We start from the raw sequence: 24,878 nt of genomic DNA on the forward strand, positions 1-24,878 counted from the left end.
GGCTGAGAACTTGTCCAAACAAGAAGCCAAGACAATTATGTATCTTGATACAGTCAACCACGGACTCAATGAATTATCAGAAATATCCAACTTCATGTGAATCATAACATAAATTCCAGCGCGCTGCCAGAAGCCTTCGGCGAAGAAACAAGCGTCCTGATCGCCTAGCAACAAGCTCATGTGCCCACGACGCGACATGCCGTCCAATCAGCAGCGCTCAAACATCTAAACAGGCGCACTAGCCAATGAGAGCTCCGCTCTCAAACCGCGACCAAGAAGTAAGACTCCCAGCCTTTGGAACGCTGCGTAAACCCATCACAGCGGTGGCGGATAGAGAAGCAACACGCTAACGAGGAGACGCCGGGAATGTAATGACCCCTTGCTCCTCCACTTTGCGGAGAACCCGTCCCGCAACAACGACGCTTTGGCGCTACAAAGGAAAATTCCAGATTTCCCCAGGTACGAGATGCACCGGCTCCCAACCAACTTAGCATGGCTAACTGTAATTCTAGAACTAAATACAAAGCTCAAAAGCTTTATGCCAGCGTTACACCAATTGACATCGGCAACACGCCGCGCTCACGTATGCATCATGCAATAGGCTCCAAACGCAGACAAGCCCCCAGGAACTAATTGATCCACATGAAGTTTTGAATTCATCTTCCTACTTCCCTCCACAGTAACTAAAGACTGCGGACACACAGCCACCCCGGCTAGTGAGAAACCCCGCCTCCTGATACTCACCAGTACTCAACGAATGCAGTACCGATTTTTCCACACTTGGGTACGTGATCTCAAATAACTAACATTCACACTGACTTGTATATATCACCTATAAGCACTGTAATTGGCCCTCTGTCCCACATTCAATCACTAAAACATGCCCCTTATAAATTTCCCCTAGGTGTGACATGATGATCCCCAACACCTACTGTGAGCCCTGATGAAGACCTGCCTAAAATTTCCCATCCTGTCAAGATTTCTATCCAGGTCGAAACGCGTTCGGCTCAACTCCAGTGCCAGGAGAGACACAAGCCATATGATCCAATTAAATACTTGGGACATATAGTGAGAGACGTATCTCACAATCAGGCATCTAATAATTTTGAATATATGAATGTCCCTGGCAAGACACAGGACAACTAACTTTTCCCTTTGAGGGACATATTGATAATATTCCCCTGGGACACTAACATAATCTCTCTTAGATGTATGGTAGGACCTTTAAATACCATTTGTAAATAGGATTTTGCTGTCACATTAACTCACTTTTCTTTTTTGTGGATCGTTTGAATTTATTAATTTTGTCATTGTAATTTTGCAATTGTGTTTTCTACATGTTGTTGTAAATAGTGAATGCACTTTATGTCATAAGGAGATACTGTAAGCTGAGCTGTTCACACCCCATGTGTACCTGTTTGAACCCCAAAATAACGTGCTAAGACAAATAGCGTTCACAGTCAATAAATAGGACTTGAACAAAAAATAACCTGTGTAATCTATGGTGTCAGAGGCTTTGTACATTTAACAATATTGATTCAGATTCCTGCCTCTGATTACCTAAACAGAATCTATCCCCAGTGATTTTTGTAAAACTTATTGATTTCATTGGCACCCTTGGAGTATGTGGTGATCATCCTGAATTTATTGTCACTATCCTTTATTTTCTTCTTAATCTTCTCTCTTAAGAGACTTTCTCTTGGAATTTTTTCCACCCTTTTAAGGGTTGTTTCCAGAAAATCTCGGTTGTACCCTCTATTCTCAAACCTCCACAGGCTGGCTAGAGCTGCGGTCTTGAAGTCAGCTTCTTGTGTACAATTACGTTTTAATCATAAAAGTTCCCCGTACGGGATACTTTTAACCAGTTTTGGCGGATGATTACTGTGTTCTGAAAGCATTCTGAGTCCAGTTGCGGTAAACTTGGAGATAGATATATATATATATATATATATATATATATATATATATATATATATATATATATACTTACCAACTCTAGAGAAGCGTTTCTGTATCTTAAGTGAAGTTTTGGACCTGCCTCATTTCATTTTGCCTCATATCTTCTCAGTTATACAATATGTCAGATGATAACATTTAGGTTGCCATAGGTAAGGTTCAAGAAAGATTTACATTTGTTATAGGAATTACTTGCAAAACTGTGATCCCAATATAGTATTTCTAATTACAGTACACAAGAAAGATACCATGGTAGCAGTCAACAATTAGAAGACACATCAAGAGAAAAGTTAGCCACTAGCTAGGACAGGTAATTACTCCAAAGGTAGCTAAGAGTTTTAGACTAATTGCATAGTGGGTATTACAAGAGTTTTGTCTTTTCACAGGAAGAATATGCAAGAATAGCAGTCCAGTTCAGCAGATAGAAGGCGTGGCGTTTTTTTCTCTTTTTCTCCCAATCCCCTTTTCCCCCACTCTGCTGCCAAGATCTATATATGACCTTGGTATCTTAGTTTGGGAATAGAGGAATAAGCATCAGCTCCTGCGGAAGATCGAAGTGTCTGGAACAGGTACTTGACAAGCACAGTGCTATCCACGCCGAGACAGAAAGTCACAAAGTCTTTTGCCATATCTACAGCAAAGTCTTTAAGCGTAGAAATAGCACAGTGCTATCCATGCCGAGCTGTTAAATGACAAAAGCCATTACCACTCCAGGCACAGTATTACAGCTTTGGATTGGTAAAATACCATCCAAGCCAACCTGAAATGAATAAAAGCATCTCCTGACATGTTTTTCGCTGTCATTACAGCTCTTTAGAGATTTAACCCCTTCGACGCTCATGACGAGCTCAGCTCGTCATGAGGTACACCTCTCGTACACTCATGACGAGCTGAGCTCGTCATGAACAATGGGATTTAACAAATTTCAGCGCACAGCATAAATATGCACCGCACCGATGGTGTTAGCTTTGTCCAGACACAAGGTATCACCAAATTTTGATAGAAAAGCAGACATTTGAGGTGAGCACCCTCAACACCAGCGACACTCTAGATTTGCTCACCTCAAATGTCTGTTTTTCTATCAAAGTTTTTAAGCATAGGATTAGCATAGTGCTCTCTACACCGAGATGGAAAGGGACAAAGTATTATGCCATTCCTACAGCAAAGTCTTTAAGCATCCCCCAACCATGAGCTCGCCAGGAGGCTTGTTTGCAGACTGGTAGACAAAGGGGGCGTGGCCTGTATCCATCTCTCAGCAATCCCACTGTGTGGGGCTTACTGGAGGTAAAAGGTAGGTTAGTTGGCCCCTAAGGACCCCCAGAAGTGAAGGGGACTTAAATCCCAATCGAAGAGCGCACCAGGGAGCTCGTTTGCAGACTGGTGGGCAAAGGGGGTGGGCCTGCTCTGAGACCATACCAATGCTGCTGTGTGGAACTTACTGGAGGTAATAGGAGGAGGAGTTTGCCCCCAAGGTTGTCCTTTGGGGCCAACTACCCCTCCTGTTATCTCCAATAAGTCCCACACAGTGGGATTGCTAAGAGGTCTTCGGAGGCCATGCCCCCCTTTCTCCACTACTCGCCACACTACGGGTTGGGGGATGAAGTCCTCTTTTCTCCTGAGGGACTTTGGAGGCCAAGAAGCCCTCCTGGTACCTCCTGTAAGTCCTATGCAGCAGAATTCCTGAGCACTGGTCGGAGGCCCGGCCCCCTTCCTCCACCAGGCTTCAAACACGACTACCATTTAAAGAAGCATTTGCAATATATTAGGACTCGCATTTGCGAGAGTTAGAGCTATTGGCGTTGTGAATGTGAACGTTTTTTACTGATGTGTTTTTTGTGGTGGAGTGGATGTATGTTTTGTGTAGTGAAATTATGTGGATAGAAATTATATTGTATTTAGTGTATAGGAATTATGTAGAGTGGGATTATGTGTTATGGAGAGTAATTATGTAGTATGGTAGTCTGTGTTGTGGAGTGGTAACCTCAGGTTTAGTCTTCCTCGTTTCCATAGAAGCTAAACTATAAACTCAATGAGACAAAAAAAGAAGGAACCACTGGCCAGCACTGACCTAGTCAGAGGTAAGAGCAGGGCCACTGGACTTATGCAGCTATTTGGCTGCACCAACTTTTACCCTATTATACATTTTCTGCATTTGACACACAATCCATCATCTGCTGCATAATCTGCAGATTTGAACAAAAAAACATTGTATCTGAAAGAGACACGTTAAGGATAGATTCCTTACCTTAGAATATCCCCAGGCGTCAGACTGGATCCGGAAATTTTTGCGTAGCAGTACCCTTGCGCGTCGGTAGCCGTCGTCTGCGGCTCCGCGTCCGTCGTGGGCGCCATGATGACGTCGTCGGAGTACTTAGACGCCGCCTCCACGTGCTGAAGTCAGTTCTTCTTTTTTCCGCGCCAGCAGCGCAGATCCGGAAAAAGTGGTTCCTTAGTCACTTTTTGACTACTCTTTTTTTGATCTTTTGATCATTCCTTTTCGAGTCTTTGACTCCGATCGGTGCCAATAGGGATGCCTGGTTTCAAGCCCTGTGAAGATTGCGACCGACTGATGTCGGCCACGGATCCTCACCGTCGGTGTCTCCACTGTCTCGGCGTAGACCACGACGACAAGACCTGTTTGACTGCCAGGCCCTTACTTCGAAAGCTAGACGGGAGCGGTCCCGTAAGCAACTCGAACTCCGGCAGTCGGCCTCCCGCCGAGAGAGGTCCAGGTCCGGACAGAGGTCGAGGATTCGGTCGCGGGAGCGGAGCCGTCATAGCTCCGGGAGTCAACATCACTCCTCTGGGTCGAAGTCGTCAGGTAAGCACAAGAAGTCGAAGAGACGTCATCGCTCTTCCGACTCCCCCCGACGCGGCCGGGAGTTCTGGTGGTACCGCCCACGCAGCTCCGTCAGAGTCGCAGGCGTTGCGTCCGGATTCATACCCTCCGGTCCCTGGGCCTAACGCGACGCCGGGGGAGATCGAGTGGTTCTTCATGGCCATGAGGTCCCTCTCCCCCCGACGGGTTCCGTGACGCCTTCGGGGGTCCTAGCGGGTCGGGGGCTTCGGACCGACGCTGTCGGGTGCTTCGGCGCTGGCGCCTTCGGGCCTGGCGCCGCAGGGCCCCGCTGGATCCGGTTCCCGATCCGGGTCGTCGCCGGTGGACTTAACGACCTCCCCGGCGCCGACCCCACAGGTGTCACCCCCGGCGCCTTCCTCGGGCCGCGCCGTCCCCGACACCTCCCTCAACCCGGTTCCGGCGCTGCTCGGCACCGATTCAGACGCCGTTTGGTGAGTTCACTTTCCATGAACCGGCCCCATCCTTTACTGACCCTGAGTACCAGGTGATGGGTGATGAGGAGGATTGGGAGGAGTCTGAGGACCCTCTGGCTCGTTAGTGCCAGTCTTATGAGGACTGGACAGGGGACCTTGGGGAAGCCAGTGGTTTAGACACGTCGCCTGACACTGGCTTTGTCTCCCCTCCTAGCATGGCTACGGAGGAGCGGGCAACCTATAGTTTGGTGTTGATGAGGGCAGCCAAGGCCTTGGGCCTTGAGCTCCCAGTCGCGATCGTGAGGACTAACCTTCCCACCGAGGTCCTTAAGCCGCAGTCATGCTCAGCCGAGCCTCTGCTGCCGTTTAACGAGGCCCTAACTGATGTTCTTTTGGGCACTTGGTCCAAGCCCGCTACGGGTTCGCCTGTAGATAGGAGCGTGGCCAGACGCCACCGCCCGGCCCCGGGTGACCCATGTTTCCTGTCCACCCACCCCACCCCTGAGAGCCTGGTCATCCAGGCCTCCAATTCCCAGACCGCATTCCCGTCGGCTCCGCCGGACAGGGAATCCAAGAGGTACAAGCAGTATGGCAAAAAGATCTTCTCCTCCCTTAGTCTGGGACTGCGGTCTTCCGACACCGCATGCCTCTTGGGCCGCTACACCCACTCTCTGTGGCATACGGTCGCGGAAGTGCTGCCAGAGTGTCCGTTGGAGGTATGGGCCAAACTCGGCCAAGCCCCTTGTGGAAGGTCGGGATGCAGCCAGATATTCGATCCGGTGTGGACTGAATACCACCGACTCCAGAACACATTGATGGAAATGCCGTTCGATGGCCGTCGCCTTTTTGGCGACAAGGCAGACCATGCGCTTGAGCGGTTTAAGGACTCCAGGGCCACGGCCAAGTCCTTGGGCCTCTCGGCCCCACGCCAGCAATCGGCTGCCTTTCACTCCTTTCGTGGCCACAGAAGGGGTGTACCTACACGTGTAGCCAGCCACGCTCCGCAGGGTAATACCCAACGCGGTGGCGGCTGTGGAAACCGCCGTGGCGGCGGTAGGGGACAATGGGGAGGTCAGTCCACACCTTCCTCAGCAGCATCCTCCTCAAAAACCCTCCTAGTCCGTGCTTTCAGGCCCATGTGACGCCAGTGGGTGGCAGGGTTCGCCATCACCTCCTCCAGTGGCGCACTGTCACCTCGGACAGGTGGGTGCTGCAGATCGTCCGAAGGGGCTACTCCCTCCCCTTCGAGGCGACTCCTCCAGCCATGCCACCGCAGAATCACCGTGTATCGGGGGATCATTTGCGACTTCTGCAGGAGGAAGTTACGGCCCTCTTGGCCAAGGGGGCCATCGAGCGCGTTCCTGGGCCAGAAGTAGGGTGTGGTTGCTACTCTCACTACTTTCTGGTACCCAAGAAGGGCAAACGGGGCCTACGCCCTATCTTGGACCTACGGAACGTAAACGGCTTCCTCCGGAAGGAGAAGTTCAAGATGCTGACACTGGCTCAGGTTTTAGCTGCCCTGGACCCAGGAGACTGGATGGTAGCGTTGGACTTGCAGGACGCTTACTTTCACATTCCCGTTCTGCCGGCGCTACCTGCGGTTCATGGTTGGCCACGAGCACTTTCAGTATACCGTGCTCCCCTTCGGCCTTACCAGCGCCCCACGGGTGTTCACAAAGGTGATGGCGGTGGTCGCAGCTCATCTGCGCAGGCAAGGGGTTTAAGCCTTCCCCTACCTTCACGACTGGTTGTTGAAGGCGGGCTCGCCCCAAACAGTCGTCAGCCACCTCCAGACTACGACGGATCTCCTGCACCAGCTGGGGTTCTCCATCAATGTGCCAAAGTCACACCTGTGCCCCTCTCAGAAGCTCCTCTTCATCGGAGCAGTTCTAGACTCAGTTTCGGGTTTATCCGCCCGAACAGCGGGTCCGGGATATTCAGGCTCTCATCCCACTCTTTCAGCCTTTATGCCGGTTCTCGGTCAGGTTGACGCTGCGGCTTCTGGGGCTGATGGCCTCCTGCTTCCTACTGGTGCATCACGCCAGGTGGCGGATAAGGGCTCTGCAGTGGCACCTGAAGTTTCAGTGGGCCCAGCATCAGGGCAACCTGTCTGACCACGTCCTGATCTCGGAGGGCACTGCGAGACAGCTGCAGTGGTGGCTCACGGACCGCGATTGGGTCAGCGGCAGATCCCTCTCCCTTCCCCAACCGGAGCAAGTAGTTGTGACGGACGCGTCTCTCCAGGGCTGGGGAGGCCACATGGGAGAGGCGGAGATCAGAGGCCTCTGGTCTCCGGCGGAGTCCCGGCTCCATATCAACCTTTTGGAGCTGCGGGCGATTCGTCTAGCACTGAAGGCATTCCTCCCCTCTGTCCGAGGGAGTGTAGTGCAGGTGTTCTGGCAATGGCTGGAACATCAGGGCGTGACCCTGGTGGTTCAACACCTGGCAGGTTCTCTGAACGCCAGGGCGGACGAACTCAGCCGCCGGTGCATGATGGATCACGAATGGCGTCTGAACTCAGACGTGGCGCAAGGTCTCTTTCTGCAGTGGGGAGAGCCTTGGTTAGATCTATTCGCCACCGAAGAGAACGCGCAATGTCATTAGTTCTGCGCGTTGGAATTCCCAAGGCGGCACTCGCTCGGAGACGCTTTTCGTCGCGAGTGTAGTTGCGGTCTGTTGTACGCCTTTCCGCCTATACCACTTCTGCCCAGAGTGCTGAAGAAGATCAAGCGCGACCGGGCCTAAGTCATCCTTGTGGCTCCGGACTGGGCACGAAGGTACTGGTATCCAGAGCTACTCAGTATGTCAGTCGATCCCCCGGTTCGTCTGCCTCTTCAGGAGGACCTTCTGTCGCAGCAGCAGGGGACGGTCCTCCACCCGAACCTGTCCAGTCTCCACCTCCATGCTTGGAGATTGAGCGGCGACAGTTGAGGCCATTTGACTTGCCTCCTGAAGTCTGTAACATCATTCTGGCAGCCAGGCGTCCCTCCACAAAGTCGGTATACGCCTGCAGGTGGAACAGATTTGTGGCATGGTGCACAGCAAAGGCTGTGGATCCTATCTCTGCCCCTCTTTCTGAGGTTCTTCTCTTCCTTCTTTCTCTTGCCCAGCAAGGCTCTGCTCTGGGCACTATCAAGGGCTATCTTTCTGCCCTTTCAGCCTTCTTAAGGCTGCCTGATCAACCATCTTTGTTCAAGTCCCCTATTGTAAATCGATTCCTAAAAGGCATCACACACACATTTCCACCTGTTCCGTTTGTGATGCCTCAGTGGGACTTGAACCTTGTACTTACATTTCTGATGTGCGCTCCCTTTGAGCCACTTCACAACTGTCCTCTCCGCCTTCTTACACTGAAGACTGCTTTCCTGGTTGCTTTCCTGGTTGCCATCACCTCTGCCAGGAGAGTGAGTGAGCTCCAGGCCCTCTCTTGTACTCCTCCTTTCCTTTCTGTCCATCCGGACTAGGTTGTGTTGCGTACTAAGCCATCTTTCCTGCCCAAGGTTGTCACAGCCTTCCACATCGGGCAGTCCATCACTTTGCCAACCTTCTTTCCGCCACCGCACCCCTCTAACGAGGAAGAGCGGCTCCACCATCTGGACCCAAAACGTGCGCTCTCATTCTACTTGGATCGCACACGCCAGTGGATGACCAACTCTTTGTTGGCTATGTGGGCGCTAAGAAGGGGAAAGCAGTACATAAGAGGACCATCTCCCGATGGATCATCTTGTGTATCCAAGCATGCTACTCCTTGGCTAGAAAGGAGCCCCCTGTTGGATTGCGGGCTCACTCCACCCGAGCCACGGCGACAACTACTGCCCTGGGCCGGGGAGTGCCCTTGCAGGACATTTGCCAGGCAGCTACGTGGGCCTCGCTGCACACGTTTGCAAGACACTATTGCCTGGACAGTCAAGTCCAGAGGCATGGCTTCTTTGGCCGTTCCATCCTCCAGGACTTTCTGGTGTGATTATTGGTTCGCAGACCCACCACCGGGGTTGGTATTGCTGGGGTATCTATTCTAAGGTAAGGAATCTATCACTAACGTGTCTCTTTCAGATTCACAAGTTACTTCTTGTGTAACGATATATCTGTAAGAGACATTAGTTAGTGATAGATTCCTTACCGACCCACCCATCCTCCCCGTTCTGCGAACCGATATCTAGGGTTAAGGTCATCCTCTTTCAGGGCCCTAGTTTCAATGGCACCAGTGTTGGTTTTTAACTCGGCTCAGCGCTTCTCGCGCGGAAAAGCTGTGGCTAAGAACTGTCGTCAGGAGGCGGCGTCTAAGTGCTCCGACGATGTCATCACGGCGCCCACGACGCCGACGACGGACGCGGAGCCGCAGACGACGCCTACTGATGCGCAAGGGTACTGCTACGCAAAAATTTCCGGATCCAGTCTGAATCCTGGGGATATTCTAAGGTAAGGAATCTATCACTAACTAATGTCTCTTACAGATATATCGTTACACAAGTAGTAACTTGGGCTTCTAACTCAAATGGCACCAAAAATACAGCAACATGTGGTAGAGCGTGGGGGGAGGCCTTTTGCAAACCAAGAATGGTCACCCCTTACTTATTGCTAAATGTGGGTATTAGATTGGTACTAATGGTGTGCAAACCACTGTTGCTGGTTTCTACGCCTCTCTTGCCACTTTCTGCATTTCTCTTGCTTCTTTCTGTACCTTTCTTCCTTTTTCTGCATTTCTCTTGCCTCTTTCTGCACTTCTCTTGCATTTTTTCTGCACCTCTCATTTCTTTCTACACCTCTCTTGCCTCTTTCTGCACCTTTGTTGCTTCTTTCTGTACCCCTCTTTCCTCTTTCTGCACACCTCTTGCATCCTTCTGCGCCCCTCTTTCTTCTTTCTGCACCTCTCGCCTGTTTCTATACTTCTCTTCCTGCACCTCTCTTGCCTCTTTATACATTCTGTTCCCTCTTTCTGCACTTCTCTTGCTTCTTTCTACACTTATGTTGCTTCTTTCTGCATCCCTCTTGCTTCTTTCTGCACCCTTCTTCCCTCTTTCTACCCCTCTTTTGCTTCTTTCCGTACCCCTGTTCCCTTTTTCTGCAACTCTCTTGCCTCTTTCTGCAGTTCTCTTGTCTCCTTCAGCACCGCTGTTGTTTCTTTCTGCTTTTGCTTCTTTCAACACCTCCTTCTGCACCGCTGTTGCTTCTTTCTGCTTTTGCTTCTTTCAACACCTCCTTCTGCACCTCTGTTGCTTCTGTCTGTACTTTTTCTTGCCTCTTGCATCACACCTCTTGCCTCTTTCTGCACCTCTGTTGCTTCTTTCTGTACTTCTCTTGCTTCTTTCTGTACCTCTCTTGCTTCTTGCTATACTCCCCTTCCCTCTTTCTGCACCTCTTGCTTCTTTTTGCACTACTCTTGCTTCTTTTTGCAGTTCTCTTGCTTTTTGTCTGCACTTCTCTTGCTTATTTCTACACTCCTCTAGCCTCTTTTTGTACCCTTCCTCCCTCTTTCGAACTGCCAAGCCCTTGCTCACTCTACCACTGGTTTCATATTAGCCTGGCTGATTAGGATTATGATTCCGAAACCGGTCCCAGAATGCTTGTTTCCGCTCCAGGGAAGACATTGCTTGGCAGTTCGGGCTGGACTGTTCCCATGAGGCACAGGGTCAGACTGATTTGCATATGGTCATGTCTGAACTGGGGTGGTGGAGTGAGCTAAAGAATGGTGATGGATTAAACCCAGATCAGTTGACTGGGGGTGAGTGTTTGATTTGCTCAAACGCTCCGTCCATCATCCCCTTTGGTATCGCTTTGTTCGCCCTAAGTTGGCAGGCTATGCCCAGACGTGGGTCCATTGCTCACTCTATCACTGGATTTAAGATAGCCTCGCTGATGAGGATTATGAATCCGAAACCGATCCCAGGATGCTTATTTCCGGTCCAGGGAAGACATGGCTTGGCAGTTCGTGCTGGACTGTTCCCATGAGGCACAGGATCAGATGGATTTGCTGTGGTCATGTCTGAACTGGGGTGGTGGAGTGAGCTAAAGAATGGTGATGGATTAAACCCAGATCAGTTGACTGGGGTGAGTGTTTGATTTGCTCAAACGCTCCGTCCATCATCCCCATTGGTATCGCTTTATTCGCCCTAAGTTGGCAGGGTATGCCCAGACGTGGGTCCCTTGCTCACTCTACCACTGGATTCAAGATAGCCTGGCTAATGAGGATTATGAATCCAAAACCGGTCCCAGGATGCTTGTTTCCGGTCCAGGGAAGACATGGCTTGGCAGTTTGGGCTGGACTGTTCCCATGAGGCACAGGGTCAGACTGATTTGCATATGGTCATGTCTGAACTGGGACGGTGGAGTGAGCTAAAGAATGGTGATGGGTTAAACCCAGATCACTTGACTGGGGGAGAGTGTTTGATTTGCTCAAACGCTCCGTCCATCATCCCCTTTGTTATCTTTTTATATTTGGTAGTCCTAACATTCTCAGCAGTCGATTAATAGTGAACCTTCAAGAGAAAAGTGAGTTTTAAGACATCTTCAGAGAAGGATTAGTGATTAGGGTACTTTGTATGAGCCTGTTGTAAGGTACAGTCTCTCTTTTTTTTCTGCACTTCTGTTGGTTCTTTCTGCACACCTCAGCTTCTTTCTGCACCTTTCTTCTTCTTTCTGGACTTCTTTACCCTCTTTCTGCATTTCTCTTGCTTCTTTCTGCACCTTTCTTCCTCTTTCTGCACCTCTCTTGCCTCTTTTTGCACTTCTCTTGCTTCTTTCTGCGCCTTTCTGCCTCTTTCTGCACATGTCCTACAAATGCAGGCATAGTTAGAAATTAGCATTTAAAAAAACTTAGAAATTCACTGAAAAAAACACAGGTTTCAGGGACGTTACAGTTAACGATTAGCATTTAAAAACCTTTGAAATTCTTTGAAAAAACCACAGGTTTCAGCAACGTTATAGTTAGTCAGACAGTTCACTCATACAAAACCAGAGAAATTCAGACTTTATAGTTACCTGAGTATCCCTGCAATGCACTGCTTATGCCGTCACATATTACATCACTCATGACTATGGTCATTGACATCTCTAACAGAAAGACTTTCCCAGATATGAAATGTAACAAAATGCACATTTGTGTGTGTATATGTATATGTATATATATATTCACTGAAAAAACCATAGGTTATAGACCATATATAGTTAGGGATTAGCATTTAAAAAACCTTATTTTATTTGCACAAAACCATTGAAATTCCATATATAGTTAGTTGCACTAACTATATATCGCGGACTCGCAATCCACTGCTAATGATGTCACATATTACATCATTCATGACATGGTCAGTGACATCACTGATGACATCACTGATGACATCTCAAATGACATCACTGATGACATCACTGATGACATCACTGATGACAACACCCAGTGACTGTATGTTTCTGTAAAGTTAAAATATGTCTTACATATTGAAGAATGAGTGGATGTATAAGTGTCTGGATGAAGGACATCACTGATGACATCACTGATGACATCTCAAATGACATCACTGATGACATCACTGATGACATCACTGATGACAACACCCAGTGACTGTATGTTTCTGTAAAGTTAAAATATGTCTTACATATTGAAGAATGAGTGGATGTATAAGTGTCTGGATGAAGGATTTAGTAGGTGCATGACTGACTGTATGAGAGAATGATTAAATGTGTCTCACTGAGTGTATGGGTTAGTGATTAAAGTGTCTTAATTTGGCAATCATTATTTATGTTGTTCTGTAAACTGCTGCATGTTTAAATCAGTAGCTATATCAGTAACTATATGGGTTATTGAATGGTTGCCCAAGTATTTGTATGGGAGACTGAGTATGTGTGTGGGTGGCTGGGAGGTGTATAACTCTGTGCATAGATGTGTGAGCAGTTGATTCCCTAGGTGTATGGGTTCAAAAGTGCATGTAGAAACAGCTGTATGGACAGTTGACTGTGTGCATGAGTATATTGGTGAGTGAATGGATATCTCAGTGCTACATGTCAAAGTAAGTACATATGTAAAACACACTCCATGTGAGAGTTGACATATATAAATAACTGAACATAAGAGCCAGTGAATGTGTGAGTGGCTGTATGAATCATTGTGAACTTGTATCAAGGATTGTATAAGAGAGTAAATATGTGTTACTATATGTTTGAATAAGTAAGGTGTGTATAACTGTATAGTTGAGGAAATGGAGATGTGATTGATTCTTTGCATGACTGACTAGGTGTGTGAGTAACTCCATGGATGTGTGACAGTCTGTGAGTGCCTGTTTACACTGAGTGTATCTAAGGTTATATTAGAGTCTGAAGATGTATTATCACATAAATGATATCATCAGTGATGTAATCAGTAATGTCAAATGAGATGTCAGTGATGTCATTTGAAGATGTCATCAGTGATGTCATCAGTGATGTCATTTGAGATGTCATCAGTGATGTCATCAGTGATGTCACTGACCATGTCATGAATGATGTAATATGTGACATCATTAGCAGTGGATTGCGGGTCCGCGATATATAGTTAGTGCAACTAACTATATATGGAATTTCAATGGTTTTGTGCAAATAAAATAAGGTTTTTTAAATGCTAATCCCTAACTATATATGGTCTATAACCTATGGTTTTTTCAGTGAATTTTCAAGGTTTTGTAAATGCAAATTCCTAACTATATATGGTCTATAACCTATGGTTTTTTCTGTGAATTTCATTGGTTTTTTAAAAGCTAATATCTATAGCTGTAAAATATATTCTTTATTAAGTGACGTATCACGTAGCCCGTGAGACGCCTCATGATGCATCGCATAACCGTGACGTATCGTCTCTGCAGCGCAAACCAAACCCAAAACGTAAGCGCGCCAGAACACGCTTAAAGATATATATATATATTTTTAACCTTAATTAGACAAAATCCACACGTGCACATATCACAAACATTCAAAAAACACAATATGTCGGACTCCCGTTACGCTGCCGGTTAGCTGCCCGGTTAACGTACCAGGAAGCACCTTTACCGCGAAAAATCGCAATTTTTTTTTCTTTTGCCCCGCAGGGAACTTTAATAGCCCCCTCATCAATCCTAGGGGTTCAGGAGGGGTCTGCCTTACCCCTTTCATTCATTTACACCTTTTTTTTTTCCACCTCTTGTCTCTCGATCCTACCGAGAGACAAGATGGCGGCCGCTCCGGACTGTTTACAATGTTGACAGCCAATCAGCTACTCCTCGGACTCCCGTTACACTGCCTGTTAGCTTCCCGGTTAGCTGTCCGGTTAGCTGCCCGGTTCGCGTACCAAGACGCGTCTCTACGGCGAAAAAAATCGGATTTTTTTTTTTTTGGCCCCGCGTGGCTTTATAATATCCCCCTCATCAATCCTATGGGGTCAGAAGGGGTCTACCTTGCCCTCTTTCCTTCATTTCCCCCTTTGTTTTGGTCTCCTCTTGTCTCTCGATCCTACCGAGAGACAAGATGGCGGCCGCTCCGGACTGTTTACAATGTTGACAGCCAATCAGCTACTCCTCAGACTCCCGTTACACTGCCGGTTAGCTTCCCGGTTAGCTGCCCGGTTAGCTGCCCGGTTCGCTTACCAAGACGCGTCTCTACGGCGAAAAAATCTGATTTTTTTTTTTTTTTTTGGGGCCCCGCGTGGCTCTATAATATCCCCCTCATCAATCCTAGGGGGTCAGAAGGGGTCTACCTTGCCCCCTTTCCTTCATTTCCCCCTTTGTTTTGGCCTCCTCTTGTCTCTCGATCCTACCGAGAGACAAGATGGCGGCCGCTCCGGACTGTTTAGAATGTTGACAGACACCGGAGAGCCAATCAGCTTCGCTTCGCAAAGTTCCGATACGCGAAAAGTTCGCTGCCCGGAGCGCTGTTACAGATATATATCTTGATTTAAACGTTAATTTCTCAAAATCCACTGAAGCACATATATTGAGACCTAGCAAAGGCACATCGGGCTAACAGTCCCTACAATTTTGCCAAGTTTCGTGGAAATCCATTCAGCCGTTCGGGCTAAAAGTGAGTCCAACCGCCCTATGGAAATTAACATGGGAAAAACGCGTTTTGGGACCCCCCTTTTTTCTCGGCCCCCCCTTGACGAACCCCCCCCAAATTTCCAGGAGCTGCTCAGAAACAAAATGTGCCATTTTCCTGAAAATTTCAGCCGATTCCGTCCACAAACGCCAAAGTTATTAGACATAGAATTTTCAGAAATCCCATAGGGAAAAAATCCTAACTATATATACCTACTGGCGACCGCCAGTAGGTAATATATATATATATATATATATATATACAAATAATCAAATGCATGAGATAATAGAAAAGCAGATAATAATGGTAAAACCTCCAAATATTAATAATGAAGCACTCACACTTCAAATGATAATGGATCATTCACAAGTAAAATGCAAAGGAACAAAACATAAACAGATAATAATAATACATGTAGGACTACAACCTCCTTCCTCCCCAGTGGAAGAATAGACGCAGTGAATAATAATAGTAGACTGGATCCTACGTCTCCAATCAGAAAGAACTGGAGCAATTATCACTGACAGTGCATGATGGGATACTCCCTTAAAGAAGCAGTGACAGATTTCTGTCATCCTTTGGCTGCAGTCCGTCTGCCTGCATTGCCCTGCTTTTCTTAATTTTGTTTTGTAAAACGTTTGTGAAAAAGTTATTCCTGCCACTATTCTTTACAGCCCTTATTTTTTTTTAAAATACGCTTTATGGAAAGTTTTACATTTCTAAAAAAAAATTGCTTTTTTGGTTTAAAGTAAATATTTTTATTTTGTAAATTGCTTGCGGATATCTTGCTTGCTTGAGTAGTGCAATTTAGTGTCCATGATTTCAATCCTCTAAAGGCAAACTAAAATTACAGGTAAGCCACTAATCCTACTCTCTTATAAATCTCAAATTTTCCTTACTTCTCTTCCATATTTCCCAGAATAACAAATGAATGTGTCTCAACATTAGGAATCTGATAAAAGATTCAAGTGTTGACCTTCGTTTTGTGAAAGAAACCTGGCTAAGCAATGACACGCCATCCATTCTAGATGAAACTATTCCTGTTGGGTATAGGATACTCCATAAATAGCATCCATCTGAAAAGACTGGAATTGTGCTAGCCAAGATTCACAAAGTTGCCTTGGAAGTTGCTCAGTGTGAATCAGTAGTGATCCAATGTTCACTATCAGCAACATTCATTTGTGCATCTCGACCTTATAAACAGAGGGGTACCTCATAATCCAGTATACGTTAAACGCTTTCTGAACTCCACTGCAAGATTACCTTAAAATACTCTAGCATACTTGTAGACTTCAGTACTTGGTTCAATAAGGCTTTGCTTAAAACTTTGTTTCTAGTCTGTGACTGAATGTGGTTTTGCCATGTCTGTTCAGAGGAAGTCAGGTTTAAAGCCCTGAAAGGAGTGCGGAGGTCATATGTCGATCACTGACCTGCATGATGATTGTCTTTGGTGTTTATCATCAGATCACGATATCGAGGGCTTTTCTTCCTGCAGGAAAATGAACCCGAAGGCCTTGGAGGAAAGAGAAGCCAAGCTATACATGTCTAAAGTAGGAAAGGAGAAAAGGGGTCGAAAGCGTTCGAAGTCGAGGTTCTTGACTTCACATGGCTCGAAGAGAAGACACAAGAAGAAGAAGAGGCATGGGTCTTGATGCCATTCGTCGAAGCCTCGAGCTTTGAAGTCACCTTCTAAGGCTCCTCGGAGGCGTGTTAAGGACTTTGTCTCACCTTCACCATCAGAGTCTCCGAAAGCGACTGAGGACCGTTCACCATATATGGGTACTCCGGCGCAGTCTCCGGCGTCGAGAGTGTCTCCAGCTCCGGATGGTTCAGCGAAACCGGTCGATGATGAGACGCCTACGGCTCCTGTGGCTCCGCCTGTGACCCTAGTGGTTCAGACTCCAGAGGTTCCTCGATCGGATGTCGAGCCAGCACAATATCCTTCGTTCCCGGGCCTGGGTTCGGATCCATCGCATTTTTTTTAATGCGATGAATGGCGTGTTTGCCAGGGGCTCATGCCCCTCTGGTTCACCTTTGGGTCCCATGGGTCCATTGGCATTTAATTTGGGTGTGCCTCAACATTACGCTAAGGCCCCCTTTCTGCCATGCATGCCAATGGCGCCGTCATGGCAAATTCCGGCGCCGAGGATGTCAATGCCGTATGGGCAGTCCCCGGCTCCATCTGGCGTGCCTTCTTCACGGACTCCTTAAACTTAGGTTGCTGTTACGGATCCACCTTCGACGCCGCTCATGGAGCCGTCGACGCCGCAGCCGAAAATGCAATCTAGCAGAGAAGTGCAGAGCTTGATTGAGGAAGACCAATACCAGGCTGGTATGGAGGAAGGTGAAATTTATGAGTCTGAGGACTTATTTGAAGACTTGTGTGAGGCAAGTGGACTAGACACTTCTCTGGAAGGAGATTTTGCGTCTCAGAAAGCTTCTCCTTCAAAGGAAGTCGCACCTTATCATGTTGTGATCAAGAAGGCAGCTGAACTTTTGGATTTACAGCTCCATATGGCTTAATATAAGCCTAATCTGCTTACATAGGTGCTTGATTTTCCGCCCTCTGTGGTTGAGCCTCACTTGCCCTTAAATGATGCCCTGACGGAACCGATACTTAAGGTTTGGCGCAATCCTCTTTCTGCTCCTGCATTTTCTAGATCTGTGTCCAAGAGGTATAGGCCTCCTCCAGGGGACCCTGAGTTTCTTTCTTCTCATCCCTCACCTCAGAGTTTGGTGGTGCAGGCTTCATGTTCAAAGCAGTCTGTGGGTTCCTTTCCTCAAGCTCCGGCTGACAGGGATTCCAAGAAGCTTGAGCAATCTGCGAAGAAAGTCTTCTCATCAGCAAGTGTGGCTTTGAAATCCACCAACGCTACCTGTTTGTTGGGTAGATACATTCTTGCCTTTATGGAATCTGCCAAGCAGATTCTTCCTAAATTATCCGAAGAAGACTGGGGTAATTTAAGTGAAGTTTTGGGGGACTCTCAGGCTACTGCTCGCCCAGTTATTCAGTCAGACTTGGACACTGAAGATTCATTGGCAAGGGTGATGGGTTAATCTGTTGCTACTAGGAGACATGCATGGTTGAGGTCCTCTGGATTTTCACCGAATGTTCAAGCTGCTCTTTTGGATTTTCCCTTTAACGGCTCTAAGCTTTTTGGGAAAAAGGCTGACTCTGCTTTGCAGAGATTTAAGGACAGTAGGGCCATAGCAAAATCCTTAGGTTTACAGTCTCAGGCAAGAGGCTATGGCCTCAGAAGATACTGTGGTTTTGGGAAATCTTCCTTTCGTTCCCGTCAGCCGCAACAGCAACAACAGAACCCTTTGTATAAATTAAACAGGGGTAAAGGCAGAGGTCGCCTTCGTGGAGCCGGACGGCAGACCTCTTCCTCCTCCTCCTCTACCTCCCCAACCCCTCCCGGTAATGCAGGAAAGCAGCCCTAGATTCACCATCCTGGCTCATGTGGGTCCTGTGAGAGGTCGGCTTACCCATTTTCTACAGGATTGGAAGTTAATAACTTCAGAACTTTGGATTTTGAATCTTGCAGAAAATGGGTACGCTCTTCCCTTCTGGGAATTCCCTCCTCCTTTCCCTCCTTGTCAGGAGTTTTGCACGGAGGACCATTTGCTTCTCCTTCAGAAGGAGGTTCTTACCCTGTTGCAAAAAGTTGCGATAGAGGTGGTTCCGGAGCAGGAGAGGGGCCAAGGTTGCTTCTCCAGGTATTTTCTGATCTCCAAGAAGAATGGTAGATCACGTCCTATCCTGGACCTCAGAATCTTTAATCTGTTTCTCAAACAGGAAAGGTTCAAGATGTTCATCCTAGAGCAGGGTATTAAAGCTCTGCAACAAGAGAACTGGATGGTGTCCATCGACTTGCAGGATGCTTATTTCCACATCCCAATTCTGAAGTCGCACAGGAAGTATTTCCGTTTTACAGTTGGATCGCAACACTACCAGTTTACAGTCCTTCCTCATGGTCTTACTACCGCACCTCGAGTCTTGACAAAGGTGATGGCAGTGGTGGCTGCTCATCTCTGGAGGTCGGGGATTCCAGTTTTCCCCTACCTGGACGACTGGCTGTTGAAGGCAGAGTCTCCAGAGATGGTGCTTCGTCATTTGCAAGTTACAACCCAGCTGTACAAATTGGGGTTTTCGATAAATGGACCCAAGTCTCACCTGGCGCCCTCTCAGCGCAATCGGTTCATAGGGGCGGTACTGCATACCACTGTGTGTCGAGCTTTCCCTCCTCCACAAAGGATTCTCGATATTCAGGAAATGATTCCCTTGTTTTACAATGGAGTGTTTGTTCCAGTTCTGAAGGTCCTTTGCCTGATCGGTCTGTTAGCTTCCTGCATTCTGTTGGTCAATCATGCGCGCTGGCACATGAGGGAGCCCCAGTGGTGTCTCCACAGGCAGTGGTATCAGCACAACGGGAATCTAAAGGAGTCAGACAATATCTCCTGAGAAGCTGCAGCGGATCTGTCTTGATGGAGCGTGGAGGACAATCTGTCTCAAGGAAAGCCCTTCCATTTTCCTCCATCGGTTACCACAGTGATAACGGATGCCTCTACCCTAGGGTGGGGTGCTCATCTGGGGGATCTGGAGATCAAAGGTCCTTGGTCTCCAGAGGAGAGATTGTTTCATATCAATCTTCTGGAATTGCGGGCAATACGTTAAGCGCTCAAGGCCTTTCTCCCTTCCCTTCGCGGTCCGTCGGTTCAAGTCCTGATGGACAACACTGCCGCGATGTGGTATGTCAACAAGCAGGGAGAAGTAGGGTCGTACCGTCTTTGCAGAGAGGTGTTGCGTCTCTGGTCCTGGGTTCAGGACCATCAGATTTCCTTGATGGCAAATCATCTAGCCGTAGTGCTGAACGTACGTGCGGACAGTCTCAGCCGACAGTTCTCCGCCGACCACGAGTGGACGCTTCATTCGGAGGTAGTTTCACTCATCTTCGAGACGTGGAGAACTCCACGGGTGGACCTGTTTGCCACTCTTGAGAACACACACTGCCCGTCATTCTGCAGTCTCCATTTTCCGAGGCAGGGAGCGCTGGGGGATGCGTTTCAGTTGAGTTGGAGCTCACAACTCCTTTACGCGTTTCCTCCCATACCCTTAATTCCCCGGGTTTTGAGGAAGATTTGCCAAGACTGGGCCCAAGTTAAATTGATAGCCCTGGATTGGCCAAGAAGGGTGTGGTACACGGACCTACTTCACCTCTCATCGCACCCTCCGCTCCGTCTCCCTCTCAGGGCGGATCTTCTCTCTCAGATGGAGGGGCAGGTTCTACACCCCCACCTCCAGAGCCTGCACCTTCATGCCTGGAGTTTGAACGAGGCAACCTGAATTCTTTTTCTCTCCTGCCTGACGTGGTGGATGTTATTTTACCGGCAAGGCGACACTCCACCAAGTCTGTCTACCCCTATAGGTGATCGAAATTTGTTAGATGGTGTGGAGAGAAATCTATTGATCCTCTGAAGGCACATCTTTCTGATGTTCTTTGTTTTTCACTGTGTTTGGCTCAGCAGGGTTGTGCTGTGGCCACTGTTAAAGGATATTTGTCAGCATTTCTTTGTTTGCCAGATCAGCCTTCTCTTTTTAAGTCTCCAATAATCTTAAGGTTCATTAAAGGGCTTACTAACATTTTGCCGCCCACGCCTTTTGCTATGCCCCAGTGGGATCTAAATCTGGTGTTAACTTTTTTAATGTGTTCCACGTTTGAACCTATGCATAGTTGTCCTTTGAGGCTTTTGACATTCAAAACAGTCTTTGTAGTGGCTATCACCTCTGCTAGGAGGGTGAGTGAGCTTCAGGCTTTGAGTTCAAAGCCTCCTTTTTTGACTATACATGCTGAAAGGATGGTCTTCAGAACCAGGGCTGCTTTTCTGCCTAAGGTGGTTACTCCTTTCCATTGAGGTCAGTCTATTACCCTCCCTACTTTCTATCCTCCCCCTCACCCTTCCAAGGAGGAGAAGAGGGTTCATCGTTTGGATCCAAAGAGGGCGATTAGCTTCTATTTAGATAGAACTAAAGACTTTGTCAAGATGATCAACTCTTTGTTGGATATGCTGGTCGTATGAAGGGCAAGGCAGTGCACAAGTGCACTTTATCCAGATGGATCATCTTGTGTATCAAGATATGCTATTCCCTAGCTGGTAAGGAGCCTCCTGTAGGCTTTAGAGCTCATTTCACCAGGGCTAAATTGTCTACTTCTGCTTTGTCCAGGGATGTTCCTGTATTGGATATCTGTAAAGCCGCAACTCGGGCCTCCCTCCACACTTTTGAGAAGCATTACTGCTTGGATTCCGAAGTGAGGAGGGGCGGCCATTTTACGCGCTCTGTTTTGCAAGACTTTTTGGTATAGAAGGGTGGACACCCTTCTCCGGGGGTTGGACTGGTGTGGGATTCTTTTCATAAAGTGAGGAATCCACAGGCAGATGTATCCATCAGAAGAACAAGTTACTTACCTTGTGTAATGCTTTTTCTGATGGATACAGTATCTGCCTGTGGATTCCTCACTGACCCACCCAACTCCCCGATGTCCACCCTTTTTTATACCTTTAAAGAGGTATTGATTAATATGGTTATTTCATATTGAAATTTATATTGCCTCTGTTTGACCTAGTTAGGTTTATAGGAAATGTTACTTCTTTTGATTTCCTATTTCACTTTACACTGTGTGTGTTTGTGTGAATACTGTGTACTTTGTATACATTGTCTCTATGGTCAATCTGCCTGTTTTGCCTCGGTGGTGCGGAAAAAATGGATGGAACTGATGTCATCACGCCGACGTGGTCCTCTTATGGCTCCAGTGACGTCATGCGGAGCCGCGTGCGGAGCCAAGGCATTGTGATGACTTTGTCGGCACGGAGAGCTAGGAAACATTTCCGAGGAATGCTGGCGCAGGGGATATTCATAAGGTGTGGAATCCAGAGGCAGATACTGCATTCACCAAAAAAAGCATTACCGAAGGTAAGTAACTTGTTTATTACCTACTTTCGGTTTTTAAAGCTAGGACCTGTGGCAAGTGATTGTGTTGTAGAAACTTTATTGACTACAAGGGTCCCTGCTTGTTTTTACCCTATGAGTTTTTTTCATCTTTTTAACTATTTCTTTTAAATGATTCTTAATTTAGATATTGTGATATTTTTGTAGCTTCTATGATTCACCATGTGATTTCGAAAAAATCATATTCGACCATGTTGTACAGGTATTTTACACTCTCTCTGAGCTATTTAGGCCCTCAAAAATGACATTTTCCAATCTGCTGAATGTCGTCAACCAACAACGGATGGAGTGTAATGATAATATGATGCTCAGGCTTGTGAAACATTGTTACATGCTCAGGTTGTGAAACATTGTTACATGCAAATAACTCTTGCTGTCTTCCTTTATATTCCAAACATAAGACTTAATAGACTATCCTATGTAACCAGGCTCAGCATGTTACTTCAGTTCGGTCTTCTGGTAGGTAACCAATACTTCACGTTCCAAAATGCCTTGTCAGGGTAATTGAAACTGGTATTCAGTATTCAGTAAGGAATCGTCTGCCAACCAATGCAGAAGTTTGCAATACACAATTAATACAAAATTCCAAATGTGAGCAATGTTTTCTTTCTCTTTATGAATACTCTTTCCTCACCTTCAAGCATGCAACTTCTTCTTTTTGTCAATATAAGATAGTCAAACCGTTCCAATCTACTGAGAATAAACCCCCTTGAAAGTTTGTAAAACAATGTTAATCCTCAAACCTGAATCTAAATTCCCATCAGGTATCAGCCACGAACATTTCTTCCGCAAGATCGAAGCAGCGCACTGTGTCGCCTGTGATATGCTGATTCCTGCAGTTCATCACCTTCTCCAGAGGCACCTGAGGTCTATAGATCACAATCGGAACCGGAAAGTACGTTTTTCATTTATTAATATCTTTTGAAAATTAAAATCCAGTAAGGAAGGTTATCAAGGGCCTCCATAAATTCATTGAAGAAAACTGCATCTTGGTTGCATGTAAATGCTTTGGTGTGAGGTATTCTTCAAGACGTATGTATAACTGCTCTCACAAGCGATACCTGATTTCTCAACTTATTATGGCGAACCCACCTCTGACATATTGTGTTTTTGTCTGCTGTATAATTGTATTGAGCCATTTTCACTGTGTATGTTTTATTAGTATCTACCTCACACAACAAAGAAAACACTGCCAGAGTTAAAATGGGCCTAATTCTACTTGTTTTGTGAGGAGTTGAATTAGTAATAGCACACTGTGCATCAGTGAAAAAGATGCAGCCACTGTTGCAGACATCTTCAGGGTTTCTTATGGCAGCCAAATTGAATATCCTTAAACTTCTTCCCATTGAAAAAATGGCCACATTATTTTATGGACTTTTCTTTAGTGCTTAACCTGACATTTTAAGTATGGTTCTTGTCCTGCTTTCGGCAGTCTCGGATAACTTTCCACACATTTCATTTCAATCTAGACACTATTTCAGCTCCTGATGATGTTTCGGATACTGTGCTATGGTATTTCTTGATTTTTGGTGGCAATGTCTCTATGTATTGAGCGGTATATGTATGATTTTGGTGTCAGAGGTATAGCCAGAGTGTGAGGTAGTACCATTCTAGCTATATTCCTTATATTCAGACACAATAAAACATGCACACATCATTCCTTAGAAAGGTTTTAGAATATATATTTTTTTATTATACCAGGAATACATTTCCATGTGTCAGTTTTTTCTGAGGATGCTGAGCAATATAGATTTGTGTGTGTTTTTGTGGTGCAGAATATGCTCAGTATGAGATATCTGCAGTCAGTACAAGGATCGCAAAGGGCTTGCTTTACAGGAAAATCAATGAGATTATTTGTCAGTGGTGGTGAGGCGAGGATAACAATGATCCAGTGGGTAACCAGCAACAGGTAATCTAACACCACATACTCACCTGTGCCCATAAATTAATTCAATTTAAAAGGGACAAGGGCACCCAAGGCGCAATATGCTGAGGACCATGGGTAGGTACTATATTGTAAAGAACAAGGGTCCTTAGAGCAACAAAACAATGAAGTGAAAGATAAATATAAACCAAATGGAAATATATTTGGGGGAATTGTCCAGCCGGACGATTTATTTCCCTGATACAAAAGTAATTCTAAAACCAATAGAACACTAGGTGTGATAGAAGCGGGACACCGTCCGGTGTCCGACTAACACACTGTGAAGACATACAACATACAAAATGACAGGCAATAGCAGGACATCTGATTAGAATAAGACATAAACCAGACAATCTAAAGTATACACATATGCAAGAAAAATTATATATACATTTTATGCATTTAGTGTAATGTGTCGACGACGTTTCGAACCATACTTAATAAAGGTTCATCCTCAGGACAGAGGGTAATTGCCTTAAAGTTACACATTTGCGAATGGAACACAATTGTGTGGCAAATTAGATCGTTTAAGAATGCCCTCGGTGGTAGGGTCCGAAAAACGATGGTCAAGGTACCCTGGTCTGGTATTACAGATAGCAAGGCCACAATGGGGATTCTTGCTTGCACCGGGAATCAGGCGCGTTTTTCGGACCCTACCACCGAGGGCATTCTTAAACGATC

The 24,878-nt window shown here is 46.7% G+C and overlaps 1 protein-coding gene across 2 annotated transcripts in view; it reads left to right on the forward strand.

The window, feature by feature from the left end:
* Nucleotides 1–24,878, forward strand: part of AKAP8 (A-kinase anchoring protein 8) — an 895,754-nt gene that overhangs the window by 762,182 nt on the left and 108,694 nt on the right. For both annotated transcript variants that reach the window (XM_086960773.1, XM_086960782.1), the window contains exon 12: nt 23,038–23,168. In XM_086960773.1, the coding sequence (XP_086816899.1) occupies nt 23,038–23,168 (131 nt within the window). The remainder of the gene's footprint in view (nt 1–23,037; nt 23,169–24,878) is intronic.

Source organism: Lissotriton vulgaris, chromosome 1_1, assembly GCF_964263255.1.
Source record: "Lissotriton vulgaris chromosome 1_1, aLisVul1.2, whole genome shotgun sequence".
In the NCBI taxonomy this organism is placed as follows: Eukaryota; Metazoa; Chordata; class Amphibia; order Caudata; family Salamandridae; genus Lissotriton; species Lissotriton vulgaris.